Source organism: Beta vulgaris, chromosome 2, assembly GCF_026745355.1.
Source record: "Beta vulgaris subsp. vulgaris cultivar EL10 chromosome 2, EL10.2, whole genome shotgun sequence".
NCBI lineage: Eukaryota > Viridiplantae > Streptophyta > Magnoliopsida > Caryophyllales > Amaranthaceae > Beta > Beta vulgaris.
Genome location: NC_079203.1, coordinates 40552292 through 40572264, shown reverse-complemented (window position 1 = coordinate 40572264; position 19973 = coordinate 40552292). Strand labels below are relative to the sequence as shown.

At 35.7% G+C, this 19973-nt stretch overlaps 1 protein-coding gene across 17 annotated transcripts in view; it reads right to left on the bottom strand.

Moving 5' to 3' along the window:
* LOC104886557 (uncharacterized) overlaps positions 1-11811 on the bottom strand; it is a 38945-nt gene extending 27134 nt beyond the window's left edge. For 4 of the 17 annotated variants that reach the window (XM_057392629.1, XM_057392630.1, XM_057392632.1 and 1 more), the window contains exons 1-13: positions 11386-11810; positions 8784-8920; positions 8448-8549; positions 6908-6965; positions 6720-6821; positions 6055-6092; positions 5878-5958; positions 5645-5784; positions 5406-5515; positions 5187-5290; positions 4730-4862; positions 4519-4641; positions 2283-2357 (exon numbers count right to left, since the gene is read on the bottom strand). In XM_057392629.1, the coding sequence (XP_057248612.1) occupies positions 2283-2357; positions 4519-4641; positions 4730-4862; positions 5187-5290; positions 5406-5515; positions 5645-5784; positions 5878-5958; positions 6055-6092; positions 6720-6821; positions 6908-6965; positions 8448-8549; positions 8784-8803 (1086 nt within the window). In that variant the 5' untranslated portion in view covers positions 8804-8920; positions 11386-11810. Of the gene's footprint in view, positions 1-2282; positions 2358-4518; positions 4642-4729; positions 4863-5186; positions 5291-5405; positions 5516-5644; positions 5785-5877; positions 5959-6054; positions 6093-6719; positions 6822-6907; positions 7209-8447; positions 8550-8783; positions 8921-10853; positions 10915-11385 lie in introns of those variants that run through there. The other 13 variants (XM_048639084.2, XM_057392634.1, XM_057392626.1 and 10 more) reach the window with 13 other exon arrangements.
* Between the last annotated feature and the right edge of the window lie 8162 nt (positions 11812-19973).

Genomic DNA, 19973 nt, shown 5'->3' with positions numbered 1-19973 from the left:
TCATTATATAGCATAAATCTGGTGTGCAGAAGAACAAGGTGGCAGATGCATTGAGTAGGAGAGCTTCCTTACTCATCACGTTAGCTCAAGAGATCGTGGGTTTTGAATGCTTGAATGAGTTGTATGAGGATGATGCTGAGTTTAAGGAGTTATGGACCAAGTGTAGCAAAGGGCAGCCTAGACCCTAGTGCAGATTTCCACATTCGAGAGGGCTACCTTTTTAGAGGTGATCAGTTGTGCATTCCTTGTTCGTCCTTACGACAGAAGTTGATCAAAGATCTTCATGGGGGTGGCCTTGATTAGAGATCTTCATGGGGGTGGCCTTGAGGGACATTTGGGACGAGACAAGACTATTGCAGGTTTAGAAGAGAGGTTTTATTGGCCTTACTTGAGAAGGGATGATGGCACCTTAGTTCGTCGCTGTTATGTGTGTCAAGTCTCCAAAGGTCAGTCTCAAAATACGGGTCTTTATATGCCTTTGCATGTTCCTGATGATATTTGGTAAGATCTGGCCGTGGATTTTGTGTTGGGATTGCCTCATACTCAACGAGGAGTGGATTCAGTTTTTGTGGTAGTTGATCGATTTTCGAAGATGTCCCATTTCATTGCATGTAAAAAGACGGATGATGCTTCGAATGTGGCTAAGCTTTTCTTTCGATAGGTGGTCAGATTTCATGGTGTTCCTACCTCTATCACTTCGGACAGGGACACCAAAGTTCTTAGCCATTTTTGGGTAACTTTGTGGAGAATGTTTGGGACGACGCTGAATAGGAGTTCAACAGCTCATCCACAAACAGATGGTCAGACTGAAGTCACTAACAAAACGTTGGAGAATATGGTTCGTAGTGTCTGTAAAGATAAACCAAAACAGTGGGATTTGGCTTTACCTCAGGTGGAGTTTGCTTACAACATTGCATTCGGCCATAGGGAGATCACCATTTTTTGTGGTCTACACTTATGTTCCTAGGCATGTGATTGATCTGATTAAGCTTCCTAAGAGTTCGGGAGTTAGTTTGGCAGTTGGGAATATGGCAGAAGAGAATAGAGATTGTCGCTGTCAAGGAGACTGTGAAGGCTAAGTTGTATGCTGCTGATAAACACAGGAGAGTCAAGGTTTTCAGTGTGGGTGATGATGTGATGGTGTTTTTGCGTAAAATAAACTGAAGCCACGCAAGTATGGGCCGTTCAAGGTGACTCGCAAGATTAATGACAATACATACGTGGTAGCTTTTCCAGATGATAGGAACATTTCCAACACATTCAATGTTGCTGACATTTATGAGTACCATGCGGATGAGGCTCTTTATGATAATACGAACTCGGGGTCAAGTTCTTTAGAGATGGAGGAGAATGACGTAGGAAGGTTAGCGGATAAGTTCGATAAGGAAGTTCGACAAATTAGCCTGAAATGATTTCTACTAATCGGGCCAACGGTGTCCGATTGCTTATTGTGATACTTTTCTGGAAGCAGAACGGGTCAACGAGTCAAACTCACCGCTAAGTATTTAAACATTATTAGGATTCCGGTGGATTTTTGACTTTTAATAATATCACAGAGTTCCTACTCTTTTCTGGTGGATTCCGGATTTTCTACAGATTTATCGCTTGTAAATCTGTTCGTTCTTGATCGAGATTAGCGTTTGCTTTTCTCCATATTTTCCGACTGCGTCACACATGAATATATTTTTTTATATATACAAATGAAAATATTTGGTCAAAGATTTTCAAGTATGACCCGAAGAGAGAGAAACAAGCACTATATTATGGGACGAAGGGAGTACTATTAACGTACCAATTGTGCACCCTTTTTTATTGTTATCAATATATTGGCAACAGCTTTTATATTTAATATCAAAAGATTTTAATATCAACAAATAAGACTGAGTGACACATAAATGATATACAATATGTGGGTAGTCGATTAAGGCTCTCACATTAGAAGGGAAAAAAAGATTCATTTTAAACAACATATTTTCTATAAACTTGCTACATTATATCGGAAAGGTCAAACTTTGCATATTAACTTTTTACATTCCAAATAAATCCTTTTGAGGGGTCCATATTTTCATGATTAGATAGTCATCACGAATTATGATTAATATGTTCATGGAAATAATATTTATTGTTATGCATTAAATTAAATTTAGTTTCTAGATTTTGTGTGGAAGAAATATTAAGGTTTGTAAATTATGCATTGCACTATTACTATACTAGTGCTCTATAGAACAAAATACATGCAGCAAAATAGTGTCAAAAATGGATATTTGAGATATAATACTTACACAATTTTCTTTCGCAGCAATAGATGATGGACAGCTACTGTCTCCTACCCCACCAAGCAACTTGAAAGAATGTGTCTGCAAATTAGATTTAAGAATAAAGATGCAATTTTAAGATAATGTAGACTACATCTCCAAAGTTATGGAATAAGATGAAGCTATTAGTACATAATCTGTATGCCATAACAATAGACTGATGACGAGTAAAACTCACATGGTCAAAGTGCCAAAAATTATCATAAATATAAGGAAGAAGTATTTCTTTGTTATCTATCTGAGTACGATCCCTTCTACTCACCTTATCATAACAAGTTCAGTTAAAAATAAGTTGAGCCTTTAAAAAATAAGTTGAGCCTTTAAAAAATAAGTACAGTAAGTTAAGTTAAATTAAATTCTGTTCAGTGCAAATAAGTTGAACAAAAAGCATTTCAGTAACAATAAGTCCATTTCAGAAAGGGAAAAAAATATTCTATTGTTCAGTTCAGTAAATTTAATCTTGGCTTTCCTTTCAAAAAAAAAAGTTAAAAACAGAAAAATAAATTCAATTCAGTAGGTGACCACAACAGGGTTACACTCCAGGTAAATATGACAGTAGAATACCATTTTCATCATGAACAAGAATTTAGGATGTATTTGAATATACAGATTGATTGCTCCTAATTTATGATGCTTCTAGGCAGGAACCTAGGTACCTATTATTATCCTTCAAAAGCATGGCAATTCTAGCAATCAGAATATATGCTACTATCCATAGGCATTTCTGGCAATTTCATAATATATGCTATTATCCATAGGCTTTTCTGGCAATTATAAACAAATACTCCATCTGTTTTTTTTTTTATCATTCTCACTTTTCTGTGCGCGCCTCCCAGTGCACTTTTTTGAATTTGAATATCTTTCATTATATATTAGTAAAAATTATAAGGATTGAATATTAATAATGTACTAATTGAGACAGATCAAACAAGACCCCACATCACTATATTTTTTCTCATAAATTAAAAATAATTGAGAAGATTCTCTCTAAGTATGAATAGTGCCAAGATTCTAAGTGAGAAAGATAAAAAAAACAGAGGGAGTACTATTTATCTATAGGCATTGCCAGCAAGACATGCCATGTATCTAATTTTCATGCATCATAGAACAAAAAATGAAAATTAATAAATTTCACATGTTCACTTCTCTTGAGACTTTTCCTATACATAAAAGCATGCATTCTATCACACTGTCATAGTTCTGCGATACATGCTTGGAAAGAGACTTATACAAGACAAGAACTTTGGTTGCACCTTCACGAAATCTTTGAAGACAAACATGGACAATCATAAATGCATGTAAGATCACTAATAGTAACGATCGTTGATTCGATACACCTGATAAGACATACTCCATTGCCCCACTGTAGAAGTAACAGTTCGAGCTGGTGTGGGGCCATCATACAAAAGCTAGACAAGAAGTAAAGAAAAATAAGAGAAATCAAGTCGTCGTTGCCATTTATTATCAATATCTCTATTATATAAGCCAAGGGAGGAGGTGTGGTGTCCTTTTTTGAAGTGACTAGAATACCCTTTAATAATTTAAAACAATATTTTTCTTTTTATAAAAAATTGGAAAATGAGAATCAATGAAACTTGCCATATGAGTAGGTCAAATAGAATATGCAATACCATTAATAAGTTGACAAACAAGATTGACACAATCAATTCACGAAATCAATTATCAATTAGAATTCAACCAAAAAAAGTTAGCAATATATTGTGATAACATAATATTTCAAACAATGTGGTTTATTAATATTTATAATGGTTAAAGAACTATATTAAAATTGCTGAAAAGAAATTATTAAATCATCGACCAAATTTTTCAGTTACGGTACTGAATAGTTAAAAATCATTCACCTTTAATTTAAAAATATAATAACATCTACAAAAGAACCTCAATAATTTACATCACTACAAAAATAATTTTAGATAAAAAAAATATGTCCATTTATATATACCAATATAAGATTATCGACGCACGCATCGCGTGCATATGCAACTAGTTTATATATGTGGCAGCACTCGAGCTTCAACTAATGCAAAATCATTATTGACTAGAAGTCCAAAATGTTCAACCAAGTCATCTTCACTACAATTATTCTGCTTAACCATCAGCAGAAATCATGATGCATGGAATCAGGCAAGCTACAAAAGAAGATAATTATCACTAGAAATGGGAGAGAACATAATTACTATACCCTTACGATATCAATAGCAGCAGCTCTTTTCAATGGAGAAATTGCACAATTATTCACCAGATAGAACACAAGAGTACCATTCAATTTCTTTGGACATCTTCGGGCTTCAACCGTTTCACATACCTAAAATATAATAGAACTTACTGCTTAGAGTTGGTGCAACTCCATTATGTGCAAAACATAGTTCCAGAAAACAGATCAATAGAAATACCTCCACGGGTAAATATATTGGATGTCTGCTACTTCCAACCTCAAGACACGAAAGGTAGCATGGAAGCATGAGTTTATACTTCATCAGGAAAAACTGAGGAACAGACTCTTGAGTCACGCCAGATAGGGCAAACCTATAAGTAGAAGGGAAAAGGCACATTATAACTTTCTAATGAAAACATGATGTTTGCCAATTATATTAAAACAAATCCACCTATGATAATATAAGGAACAGCCGCAGAGTAGATTTTTTAATCAATAAGAGCCACGGTGCAAATATAGCAGCAGACCAACTTTCACGAATTATCTGAATTAAAATTAAACAAGCCATAGCATGCCAGTTAGTTCCTCAAATCATACATTACCAGCATATCGTATATTGAAACTTCGATACATTGGAAGTGCATGAACCCAACACTGATGTGTGTACTATGAGTCTATAACAATCAAGAACTTACGTCAACTGGTTTGATGGTTGAGCTGATAAGCCTAAAGCCTTGTATTGTTTCCGGGATTTCCAGTGCAGGATTTCGATTATGACCCCCTTCAAGGCTTTCTCAACCTGTTCATTGTGCAAAAGACCATAGCGGGATATAACTATATGTCTATACATAGTCAATGTCACAGAAAAAAGGAGATAGATAATATCATTTGAGTTGGAAAAGTATTATATTCACCTTGAGACACTCTCGATCAGAGAGATATCTATAAAGTAAACCGCTTCCAAATTTGTTCTTTAGAGATTTAATGACAACCTGAGCTATGCACAATAGTCTTGCAGGAGAACCTATGAAGGTAGGAAATATAACAATTTAGAATAGAGATGAGAAGTAAATCCAACTTCAGAAAACTCCTTCCATCACGCCAACTGCCAAATCATCAACAACAAAGCACAATTATAAGGGTATAAGATTACCCATGTTGAAGGAAATACTCATTTGAGTGGGCTGCAAAGTCTGTTGAAAACCTTTCCAGTGGATCATATCATCAGCTGCATCACCATCACCATCACCGCCACTCTTTGGATTGAAGAGAGATCTTCGGACAGGAACATAGCTGTAGGATTAAAATTGAAAATGATGCATCCATCAATTGCAATTTATAATAATTTAGAAAGATATGCAATGAATGCAATAGATGCAAACTTACTCCTTCTCCGACCTTGGGTGTGATGGGAACTGTTGGAATAGCTTGGTGGTAAATGTCTCATGTATTGATTCTGGAAACATACTGCATTTGAAGCACAACAGGGGAAAGGATAAAAAATATGAACATAACTTCATTAGACAATGCACACCCATAAACAGCAAGAAACTTCAACTGTACCAAACTTCATCCAGAAGAGCAATGATCTCAATTGGTTTCTGCAAAATACAAATATGATATATAATAAGCAAATGAAGCAGATCAGCCTCTGCAGAGGTGCAAACCAATACTTCACAAAGAATCCTATTCTTAGATAAAATAAAGTTCCAAGCACCAAAGAGACTTCTTAAAACATGCAGGTTCAGCCCTCGAGTCTGGGAAAGGCAAGCTTCTGTATACTACCTCCATTCTAATATACTTGCAAAACCAGGATATTCACGCCTCCCAATGCACAATTTTAAACATTGATATCTTCTATTATCTATAAGTAAAAGTTACAAAAGTTGATATTTTGAAAGTATACATCGAGACAAATCAAACAAGATCATACATGACTTTGTTTGACCTTACATATAAATCATACTAGATGGTGAATAGGGTGTGCATGAATAGTGCAAAAGTCCATTTGTTGCAAGTAGTTCAGAACGGAGGAAGTAATTAGGAATTGTGTAAAAACCCGCGAAGGGCTGTTTTAGTTTACTATTGTCGGCCTTTTCAGGTTACAGATAAGCTCATAACATCATATGGCAGGGTAAAAACTACAAAACCTTGTAAGTGCAAAGATTAAAACTGAGCAATAAAAGCATATGTAATATTTCAGCAAGCGAAAAAAAAACACATTGCACCTTTTCTATGAGGTCAAGAACATCCTGATTGTCAACAAATTCAATGTAGCTCCAATTGATCTCTTCTCTATTATACTCTTCCTGCTCCACTTTAAAAACATGCTGGAAGCGAGAGAAGAAGTTAGATCCTTAAATGTCAAATGGCACTTCATCAACAAATCGGAGATCAGTTTAGCAGCACTACACACCTCATTAAAGTGTTGCTGGAGCTTCTCATTTGCAAAGTTGATACAGAACTGCTCGAAACTGTAGATTCAGAGCACAAATTATCCAAGCAAGTGCAAAAACAGACCACCATTGGAAACATAAAAGGGACTGTTAAGGACCTCTAACAGAGCGCGCGCGCGCACACACACACACTAGTTGGTAGGAAACCATCGGCAAATTCCATTGATCTTCAACCATAAGGAGTTCGGAAATGAGAGTATGTATTAGGCCAGGAGCCCAAATCCGTCCCAATTGACCAATACTTGATTCCACATAGCATATCTTTTGTAATTCAAATAAAAAAACAAAGTAACAAACCATATAAACACCCAAACAGTAAGAGTTGCTTAAATAAATAAATAAAATTAATAAAGGCTAGTAAGTTTCAGCCAACGTATACCAAGGATCCTAATCTGTTTGTCCAAGTGATCTTAATAAACATGAGGACACATGTTTTAAATCTTGTTTAACAATAATAAAGGTGGCACAAAATATCCAAGAGATGCGAAATTTTAGATCTAAGTCATGGGAAGGTATTACTAGTAAGAAGTAAAAAAGCAAACAAGGGAGTGAAATAGAGACAGGGTTTCTTTTAGTGAAATAAAGAAAGAAAACGACCAACAAAACTTACACCTTTGTTGTCTAGGTCAGAAGGTAGTACCTCAGATCCTCAAAAAGAATCTTCAAATTGCCTCAAGGAAGTATTGTGAATGAATGGGGACATATTATGTGTGAAGTTCAGAATGCTTAAAGAGAACTAGGGTATTTTAGTACTTCTCAATAATAATAAGTAGAAAAAAATGATGAGGTTTTCGACCTTTATTAACTGGCAAATAAGAAAATTAGGTTAAAAATGGACAAATGATTCAAGGACGGTCATGAGTCGTGACCATGGTAGAGCACAGAAACATGCCTACCGTCCGTGGCATCTGGAATCAAACCATTTACGGCTAAGTTGGATTTATTGATTATGCAGGATTAGGTTTATAATCAAACCATTTACGGATAATAAAGATTGACTATGGGCTGAAATAGGTTTTGGCTTCTTTGTATTTACATTTTTTTTTTTAGTGGTTCTTTGTATTTATATACTTTAGGTGATACTTGAGGCCATTATCACATTCGCACCATTTAGATGACTTAGAGTCCAATCACCAGGGATTATATTAGGGGAATACAATCAAGTGTCTACAATAAATAGTAGTCAATTAACCTTCTTTAGTTTTATAACTATTTCATCTTCTTTAGTTTTCTAACTATATGAATTTCTTAATCTATGTGCTATTTTACTCATGTGCCATACATTTTCAAATGGAAGGGGTACCTATTAAAATTGAAGGTGTGTTTATAGCAAGAAATATTTTTGAGATCAATACCACATATGCTTTCATCAACAAGTAAAGAAAAAAAGGTTACTCCTCAATTAGCTATGTGTACTAAGAGACAAAGACAAACAGACTAAAGAAGGTACGACAGTATTCTTCGGGAAAAAGACCATACTAGCCTCTGCTAAAGAACTACCTGCTGTACTTAAAGCACTCAAAGCCATACATGTCCAAGAGTCCAATTTGTATGCTAGAATTTGCATCTTGCCCGATAGATCTATCAATCTTCTCAACAAGCCTGAAATGATCCATTACATTTAAGTTCCAATTTCATTTCCCAAATAACATCTTGAAGCTTCTTTATTATGGAAAGTATACCAATCAAACAACCGAGAATAAACAGTCTTAGCCAAAGCATCACGACTAGCAAAAGCAATCAACTAAAATGCTAAATATGCAATACATTTGTAATAGCTACAAAGAACCTATAGCAAGGAAAGAATAATTATAGTTCAGTAAGTTCACTACTTACTCTAAAAGATCAGCGGCCATCTGAAGATGGAAGCTAGATGTCGGATCCTTTATCTTTGAGGAGTCATATTCTTTACCAGGAGAAAATCCCACATTACCCAAATGGAGATTAGCAGCCAATACACGAAATATTGCCTCCTGTCAATAAAGTATTTTATCAAAAAAACTAGAAATCAAACTGAAGATGCATGCAAGTAACCATCTTATAACACCACACCACACCACACCACACCACACCACCACCTACCCCGCCACCTACTGGGCTACCCCACCACTGTCTAAACACCACCACCACCTAGTCAACCACTATCCAACCACCACCAACTAGACGCTGCCAGTGCCGACAACACCTCCCTGAAACCACTACGAATCCCATAACCACCATGAACACCACCTAACCACCCCATAAACTGACCACCCAACAACACTGAACCACCCCATACCAACCACGAAACCACATAACCACCCCATACGGCATACGCATCACGAAAACCACCTATCCAACCGACATACACTACTACAAAAGGAGTGTTATCGCGACGCTTTTTAATCCATTTGGCGACGCCAAAAGCGTCGCTAAATTTGCTTGCGACGCTGTCTAAAAGCGTCGCGTCAATTGAGTAGGTAATTTATGACACCTAAAAGCGTCGCCATTGTAACAACCCGAATCTATAACCAACCTAATTAGGAACTAAACACAGCGGAAATCCTAATCCGGGCCATTACCATCACACTCACCACGAGTGTGGACCTCAAAAACGCTTAACTTACTAAAACTTTTAGAATCCAATGAATATATTAGAACCTCTAACTCTAATAAACTATATTAAATGATCCTCAAATATTTAAAACAACTAGATATGTTACTAAAATTCTACAGAAAATTCGACAGAGTTCCATTTGTAATATGAACCGCCTAAAACATAATTTAGGACTCGCGTCCGATTCGTAATCCTGTATCCTCAAAATCCAGCAACCCAAACAAGTCTAGACTTTACAAACTCAAACCTTTTTAATTCAATTACAAATTAACTATTAACTATAATATTACAAAGTTGATCGTCCTCGCCGCGATACAAATCGTATAAAGCATACAACAAACTTCCAACATCGAACCTTCTTCATTATACATTACCTTCATGTACCTGCATATATCAGGCATGTAGTATCAGCCAAACTGGCTGAGCAAGATTTCATACTAAGAAGCCAAACATATATGCAGGTAGGATAACATTAATCATATCCTACAAATTATTTTTCTTTGAAAACATATAAATAAAATAACAAACTTTATAAAATCATTTCTTTCTTTCTTTTCCAAAACAAATCCTTTCTTTTCTATTTCTAAATCAAATCCTTTCTATTTCCTTCTTTAAATCAAATCCTTTCTTTTTCTTTTTCTTTCACGAAGAAAGAATCATAAACCTAGGGAATGGAACGAACTTTCCTTGCCTTTGGGCTAGCTAGGCCCTCTGGATAACTATAGACAAAGACCCCCTAGTGTGCACACCCTACATACGGCCAAACCGCAGCAGAAGATCTAAGTTCGAGGTACTGATCAACGTACCCCCCAACTATTCTGTATCTGTAAAGTCGAGACAAACCCGACGAAGTTCCAATTCCTTGAGATACCACTTAAGGTAATCCCCACAACTTTGAAAACACAAAACTATTCTTAGAGATACCACATAGGCAATCCAATAACTTTGCAAACATAAAAAAACTATTCGAAATATCTTTCTATAATCTTTCCTTCATTTACGGTTCGGAAACCAAACTTTCTATCTTTGGAGGAGCATCCTCCCATTCAAACCAATCTCAACAAAGATTAGATAAAAACCCTTTCAAAACTCTTTTTGTAAACTATAAAAGATACTTTTAAAACTAAACTCCCATCTTTTAAAAGAAACTCAATCAAAATGAGTTTAAAACTTTTATAAAACTCTTCTCGTAACTATAAACGTCTTAATAAGAAATATTACCTTTTAACCTTACCAAACGTTTAGGTAAGAAATCGTACCTCTTTGGACTTATAATGTAAACTATAAAAGTTCTGAATATGAAACCTTACCTTTTCGAATCACAGTTAAACAACTATCTCGGTCTAAACGACTCTTCAATGAAACCGAAAGCTACAATATAAATATGTATACTTCGTAAGTAATAAAAGACTTGGATACAACTAACTTTAGTTCACAAAGCAATTAACAACAACTCCATCACCACCACCACCACTACAACGACACAACAACAACGTAACCCCACCACAACAACTCCACGGCAGCCACCAACAATATAATAGCAACACCACCACTAACAATAACAACATAACAATTCTACCTCAATCACCACGAGAACTCCACAACCACCACCAATAATTATCACAGCAACAACACCATTACCTCAATAAATAACTAAAATTCAGTTTACCATTAAACTACCTCAACAGAACAACAACATTAACCATACTAACACAACAACCACTGTATCTCCTTTCAATTAAACTATACTCCATACTTAAACTTCTAATCATAATCTAATTATAAATTAGGCTTGAATTACTAATCAAGAATTCTGAAGTTAAAAACAAAGAGGTAAGTTACCTCTGCTCTATCAGGATCAGCGAAGAATCGAGAAACAGAGGGTTGAGAGGGAGATTTCGAAGCTTCGGCAACGACGCAGCAACAACAATAACAACACAACACCAACAAGATCACCTTAGATAAGCGGCAGCACCAAGCGCACAGTAGCACCGGCGACGACAAGGTGGCGCGGGACGACGTAAGGGCAGCGTCGAGCAGCGCGAGCTAAGGAGGGAATCGAACCTTAAGGAGAGCGAAGAAAGGACACAGCAGCACCGAAACAGAGAAAGGAACGGCACGAAACTCCGGCGAGCCTGGAAGAATCGCCGGCGACGCGCAGGCGAAGGTGAGCGAGAGAGAGGAGGTCAGGTTCGTTGGGGGTTCGCTGGGGTTTGGAGTTTCATGGGTTTCACATAGAAGGTATATGAACCAACATGAAACGGGTTTGGGGTTTTATTTCATTAAATGGACAAAACAACAAAGACAAACTACTTTCAACCGACTAAAAAAAAAAAAACAAGTTAAGGGAATAACCGACTTTTGCTTCCTAATTGGTCCAAATTATCTTAAACTTCTCTCCTTATACATATATACATCTAAAAGAAAACATATATTTTCCTTTTCAAAATATAAGTTATATACTACTATTAAGAGTTTACATTAAAAGTAATTCCACTAAAATATTACAATACGATTAACTAAATAAAGAATATTAGCTATTCACTAATTGTATGGTCAAACTAAATTTCTTTTAAATACACTCGAGAAATATTATTATATAATAAGGCTAGTAATCATACTTAGCACTTAATAAAATACACTTTAAAATAAGGGTATTACAGCCATTCTCGACACTTAACATAGTCCTTAGTTGTCTCATCGCGTAAAAGCGTCTCCATTCGCGATGACTTCCAACACCTTGTCGCGTCTAAATCTGGACGCTTTTTGGCGTCGTTAAAAGAAAAGTTGGATTCAAATTTTAATATTTATTTGGCAAAATTTCATGGCTATAAAATGTATTTCGATTTTTGTAGTCCCTTTTGCTATTTTTCCGAATAATATATATATATATATATATATATATATATACACACACACACACACACACATATGTACATTTACTAGCTCTAAAATAAAACAAACATTGAAACTTGAAGATATATAAGATAAAAAAAATACTTTGATCAATATATTATAAATGTATACTAATATAATTAAAATCCCTATAAATATTGCATATTCACCAAAATCCTAGCCAATATTTTTCTATAAACATTATTCCAAATCGTATGTCGTAGTTGAGTCTAATAAAAATATCCAAAGTGAAGTAGCCTTGAAAATAAGCTAACTAATAAGATCTATCGCACTAGCAAAATAGATGACGATACGATGGTAGCTACTTTGAAGTTATCCGTTCTTGATCTGTTGCACCTTCAATATTTTCAAGTACCTTCAAAAGGAGGAAAAAAAAGACAAAAAATATAATCAGTAATGATAATATAAAAGTTTAGAGTTCGTCAAATTGAAAACTATATAATGCGGCTCATATTCTAAAGTAATCTTGCATTTCCATAATATTTGATAACAAAATTATCCCTGGTGTTCATAATTTTACATTTTAATATATAGCACTAACAATTTAAACCCAAAAGCATCCAAAGCATATACTATAGTATAACGTAAACCTTAAACTTACAAACCTATCCAATAGAAAAATTTGGGATTATAGAAGAGAAAAGGATTACGATGAATCCCATAAAAGAGCAGACTAATTCATGTCATCAATAAGCTTGGAGCCAAAAAATAGGCAAAAAATAGCAACCTCTCCTGGCATGAATACTCCCGGTAACAGAAAATCAATAAGCTTGGAGCCAAAAAATAGGCAACAATAGCTCGATCCATGATATTAATACAGAACAAAGTCATAACTTGCAAGCGATTCCACAAAAATAATAATAATCAGCCCCAAATAATGAGCACACAGAGTCATTTGGCATGCATCATATGTTCATCCCTGTTCATTAAAAATCATTGCAGGTTTATCACTTATGCCTTTGTTAGACTACAGAAGTCAAACATATCAGCCAATGGCAAAAGTAACCAAAGAGTGGAGTTTCGCTCGAGGAGATGCAAAAGGAAAGGACTTCATATATCATAGGAACAAGTTTTAGACATGATCAATTTCCTCTACATCATTAGTAAAGTAAAGTTGATACATTTAGCCTTCAAACTATCAGGAGAATCGATTCCATAATGGTAATCAGAAACTAATACAGGACAATGTACTCTAATAAGAGAACACGGGAGTAAGAGATTCCAAATGCCATGCATTTGTTTATATGGGAATTCATTGCACAGTTCAATCAGTGTGTTAGCATCTTAGTCAGTGTATGAATATAATTCATCAGCAGCTATGCAAGCCAGAACTTATCTTCTTGAAATAAGTAGAACAAAACACATCACTAAAGTCTCACTCATTTCAGAGGTTCTTAAATTACTGGTGAACATACTAATTCCAAAATATTAGTTCTTTATAAAACATTCCATACCCTGGAAAATTTTAAAAGACATTTAGAGTTGGGGAGGTCAGAGGTGGCGGTTGTATTAGTGAGTGTTGCAAAAGGCAAAGTTGCATAGATTGGGGAGGTGAAGTTGGGATGGCAGAATGTGGTATAAAGTGTGCAAAGGGTGATCAGGTGGTTGTGGCGGCTTGGTGTGTGGACTGGAAAGCCGACTAGAGAGAAACAGAAAACAAGAGGACGGAAAAAAGAATTAAAGATAGATTTATGACTACATATGACAAATTCCGAAGCATCTAGACATCAGCTGTTTTGTTGTCTTCTTCTGGATCAGACTTTGCTTTTGTGTTTTTTCTTTCCGGGGAGTAACTGTTTCTTGTTTTTACGGAGCTATAAGGTCCACGCAATAGCAAATACAATGTTTGAGGCTGTCAAATTATTTAAATATCTAATATTAATGACCTACAGAGAGTGGGAGGGGGAATGGGGGATCTAGTTGCTTAATCAAAAAAATCATAAATTCTTTCTGTATCATGTTCTAGACATTAGTGCACAAGACTTCAGGATCATGTTGAACATGGGTACCTTGGCTGACTGGAACTCATATCATAGAAGGTCCGTTAATTTTCCATCTCCATCTTTTGGTTAGCCAAGTTGACCAGAGTAGAAAGTAGAAACTAAGGAAGTGACTAGTTTGTGATGGAGAGAGAATTATAAATCAAGCAATGAGCATATAGTATTCAAACCTCATACTCAGCTAATTGGGCAACTGGCCAACCCATCACAACAATATAGACAACACAAGTGTCCAGGTTAAGTATTTCTACTAACTAAGCACTTAAAGTTCATTAAGATTCATCTATTTAGTTTTAAGTTATAATAATTAACTACGAGGCCTTCCTGACACAAACAAGATCAAGAATCTCTTCAACAATTCATGACTTCTTCATTCTGAGGCCAAACAAATTTGACTAAATATTATGCATATAAGATAATCCAAGGAGATAAGTAATCACATTTCTCAGTTTTCCCCTTCTCTTTTTTCTTTTTTTGTTTGAGAGGGAGGGGGGTTACTAGTAGACTTTAAAATTTTCATATAGTGGCAACGAAGCCAACAAGCAAATTTATGCTTGATACAATCATACTTTACTATATCACATAATTCTTGACGAATAGAATAAATACTGTATGATTTACTTGCCTAACTTTATAGAGGGACAAGGATTTTCCCAAGTATCAAAAATTCAAAGTAGCGAATCTAATACACTTTATACACAAATATTAGATTCCACTAGTGTGTATAAGTATAAAAATGAGAAAGATGCTGCTATCTTGATCCTTCAACATACACATTCTCATGATGAATACACATAAAAAATTGACAAAGAAGAAATCTTTTAGCCAGAAAAACTTTATCAGATGAACAATTAACACAAAGAATTATCTCCCTTAATCAACGTCAAACCCTTTATTCCCTATATGAGCTATGATGGAGACTATATTAGATGAACGATTCGCACAAAGAATATACTTCAATAATCCCATTTCATGAGCGACTTCATTCCCATGAAAATTCTGAAAGAAGCAACCCTAGAAAGAAAAGTTTACTCCCATGAAAATTCATTTACTACAAGCGAAAACTCAATGGTGAGTTTTTCCACTCATTTACATATCAAGTTTCTTCATTGAAGTGATGTTACATGGGTAGACTTTTAGGACTTCTTACTATCATCAGAAAACAGTAAATGGATCAAATTGTAAGTTGAATCCTATTGAAATTGAAACAATACTTGTTTTCAAGAGGTAGGTTTCATGTATATCCAATTTTACACAAGTTTTCTTGTGATCTTGCATTTCAGAGATCAATCAAAAGCAGATACAAGTCTTTAAAAGAAGTAAAGCCGAAGTCATAGAAAAGCTGTGAAACTACTAAAACTCCTCTCTTGCATAAACAAGGGCCTAAGAGGTGAGTACAGAACTCATAATCCTATACATTTAACTGGGACATCCTATAGAAAATGCACGTTCAAATAGGCTATATGAATTGATAAGCTAGATGCGAAGATTCACAAGAAATGTAGAAATGTAGAAATGCAGAACTCAATTCAGATTATCTGATTATAACAAACCCTTAAGGAAACTCCCCCCTTGCCCCCTTTGCAAAAGAAAAGGTAAGCAGTTATACATGCTGGGCTACTATGTTAACAGACAATAAGCACAATCCAGATGAAATTTTAACTATTGAACTAAATTTATCATCATTAATGTAGCCAGAAATTTGAAAACATTGCCAATTTGTCACGTAATATTCATGATAAGAAGCATACCCTTAATTATTTAAAAGTACTATACTTTTTATTTAAAAAGCCCTAGATTTCATTAAACGAACCTGAATTTCCTTAATCAAGTGTTCAAATCCGTCAGCCCTAATTGATGAAAGGTTGAGGACAAAGAATCAAGAGACAATTTCGTGAATTTCATATTGAAATCTTACAAATTCAAGAAAAAAAGAATTATTCGCAACAAACCTAGATTTCGATTGATTCGCAACAATCCTTAGCCTACTGAAGACGATTATTCGCAACAATCCGTGGCCCACTTAAGACAATTATTATTCGCAACAAATTCAGAGTGAATTCGCAACAACTTCAAAGTGAATTCGCAACAATCTTTTTCGCGCAGCTTCAAGACTGATGAGAGGTAAGAGAGAAAAAGAATTCAATGGAAAGTCGAAGATGCAGAAGAAAAGAAGGACAAGGATTACAGAGAGAGACGACGAGATTACCTAAGAATTCACACGCCGGTGAAGGAATTGAGAATAATCCGGCCAGCGCTGATAGGGTTTGGTGTTAGACGCGGATCGAGTACTGGGGAGTTATTAGCCGTGCGGTTTTAGTGCGTGGGATAATTTTATTTAGTTTGCTCCTACAAATTTTTGAGCGCGAGAATACATGTTTAATGAAAATTGAAGTCCATTATAGGCAACATGTAATTTTTGGACGCGAAAATGTGTTATCAAGGTTGTCGACGCTTTTAGGCGTTGAGGTGAGGCGGAAATTTATTAACCCATCCAACACTTATACTGTGGCGTCGAGCAATAAGTGTCCCCAAAGTAAGGTTTTTCTAGTAGTGATACCACGTAATCCGAATTATTTTCATTCATTTTCCAGTTATCGTACCATGCAACGCCCCCTCAAGTCTCAAGGGGTTTAGCAGGTGGAAATCCCCAATTCACAACAACAAACAAACATTACAATTACGAACATGATCGGATATAGATTACTACAACGAATTTTACATGCTTGTAATAAAAAAATTATGCGCAAACAAAATCAAGTATAAACAAATCAAATAAATTAAAGAGATAATACAGTAGTATAAAAGACGATATTAGAAGAGAAAAAGTAAATCACATCGTAATGGAGAAGTTGTCCATGAACTATCCCGATTTCCCCAAACCCTAGTCTGAACAAAGATAATCGCCTTCTTGTTTCTATGTCGCAATGATCAGTCGTCATTATTATGTTCAGCTCATTTGGCGTTGGCGGTGACCCTTCGCCACGACCTCGTCTTCGCTTTTGCTTTCGCCTTCGCATTCCGCCATAACCATTATGACTTCTGCTTCTTCCACTGTTACTACCTCCTTTTCCGCCATCATCACTACCACCGTCACCCTTACCAATACCCCCAAGAAAGCTACCACCACTACTGGACATTAATATTGTTGGTGACGAACAGACGAACAGACGAAAAGGAGAGCTAAGGATAATGAATTAACACAGTAGAGTAGAGAGAGAAAGAGTTGCGCCTGCGTTCATGGAGGAAAGAGAAAGTGTGTCAACTCAGTGTCAGGTAGTGGAAATTGAAAAACGCTATAATATAGGGAGAAGAGAGAGAAATAATTGCCAACAAAAAAAAAAGCCAATGATAAAATCAACTTTTTTGGTCTTTTTCTGATTGTAGAACATTGGGTTCGTTACCCGCGAAATTATACACTTGTAACCAAATATTGGCAATAGTATGGTGTATGTCCTTAAATTACTCGCTTTCTCGTTAATTTTTTTTTTTTTTGGCACCAAAAGCATACATTGATAAAATTATTAAACTACAAGTGACCCCATTTGTCTAGCTTCTATAATTAGGTTGTAGACTTTGGTTATTTGCGGGATCATAATACATAGACTAGTAAGTTCATCCTTAAACTCACTACTAGACGACATCAAACTAGGACGTCACACATTACTAACATTTAACTTACTAAGAACATCCAACTTCAGACAAGGACTTGACGCATTATGAACATCTGATTTATTGTTAGAAACACAAGAACTTGGAGCTAGTTTTTTCCTTGATCTTTGGGCAGGATCATCAAAGAAATCAGATTTCCTCTTCATTCCTGCACGCAACTTGCCAATAAAATCAAACTTAAGAAGAAAATTGGACCTTTTCTTACGACTAGTCTTCAGGGTTCTCCTGGAATTCCCAAACTGTGATTGGGCTTTGCTACGCTTTCCTCGTCCTTGAGTTTCCTTGGAGGCTAATGAAATACACCCACTAGCTGGAGACTGGATGAAACAACTAGGCTCGTCTGGGCCAGCTGGGGCCTACTAGCTGCTATCTCCTTTTCAATAACACATGTAGACTTGGCCACCTCGTTTTCCATCAATAAATCTTCACTTTCCTGGAGAGCTAAGATAGGACTATCGACCTCTATTAGGGCGACTATGCTCACTCACAGGTTCGCCTTGCATTATGGTTTTCCCCTTGGTGCCCTCCTTTGTGAAATTAGCAAGTCGAACACGAACTACCATGTATGACCCTGATGTTGGATTATACAATTGCAATGATTTCCTTTGCCTCAGTGATTGAATAATATTATTAGACAATTGTAATGAGGAGCCCAGCCTTCTTCGGTTAATAAACCGATATCTTGGATTTGCCTGATTTGGTTTTTCAAATTCGGAATCACTCACACTCTCCTTAACACACTCCATTTCAATATCATGATCTTCACCAACAGCTTGACCCTTATCTCCTTTAACCCGCAACAAGTTTAAATACTCTCTATTTGCCCCTTCCATCACCTTAGAAGAACATTCCCCTTCTTCCTGATGATGCTCCTTCATATTTTTTCTTGGTGGCAGCGGCGCCACCCCTAATCCAAATGGGCGATCCTTCTACTGATCAAACAAATTAAACTCTCAACTTCATGTAGTTTCTTTGCGATCTCTTTATTTAATGGGTCAATTTTAGAGGCTTGCAGTAAATCCCAATAAGCTAAATCACACCTTCCTATCCCTACTGATGCTTTAGCTCTTCTAAATAAGGCCTTCACATTGCACGGGTCAAAGCTTAGAACAAAGAAGACCAACTTGATCGAATTTAATTTTTTTCAGTAAACATGCAGCTAGATTCAGCAAGATGCAGTAAGATAATTCACTAAAGTTTCTAATATGTTCCTCTTCCAAAACAATTAAGCTAAGCATCACTCCAGCAAAACCATAATTTCTAATGCATCGTCAATATCTCCCTGACTTGAAAGGGAGTTTCCTTCTTCCTTCCATGACTTAACAAGCTCCAATGAAGTCTTGGGACTGTCTAAATTAGAAACATAACTCAAAAACTCATTATTATCTGGACTTAATTTATCTCTATTCTATATGGGAAGAGGGGTAGGACACCAAAATATTAGAAATCTCATTTTACCCTCATTACATCTCTATTATAACTGCTTACTCTAATTTAAAAATAAAAAAGGAAACTACCTAATTAATTTAAAAAATAAAAAAAGACATTATAAAAAAAACATCAACAATTCAAATATCCCTAATTTATTAAATATAATTAACAATTAATTTAATTTGTTACATTCTCTAAAAAAAAATTCTACGTATTTTCGCATGCATAGCGTGCATATAAAAACTAGTAGTCCTTATTGAGAAGCTCATGGAGCTCTCCCTTCAACCTCTCACAACCTTCTACATAAAACATATCTGAAAAACAAGAAATGAGAATCAAAACCTAATTAACAGAGAGGCTCCAACAACGACTTGTAAAAAGGAACACAAGATTTAGAAAGAGCACACATGA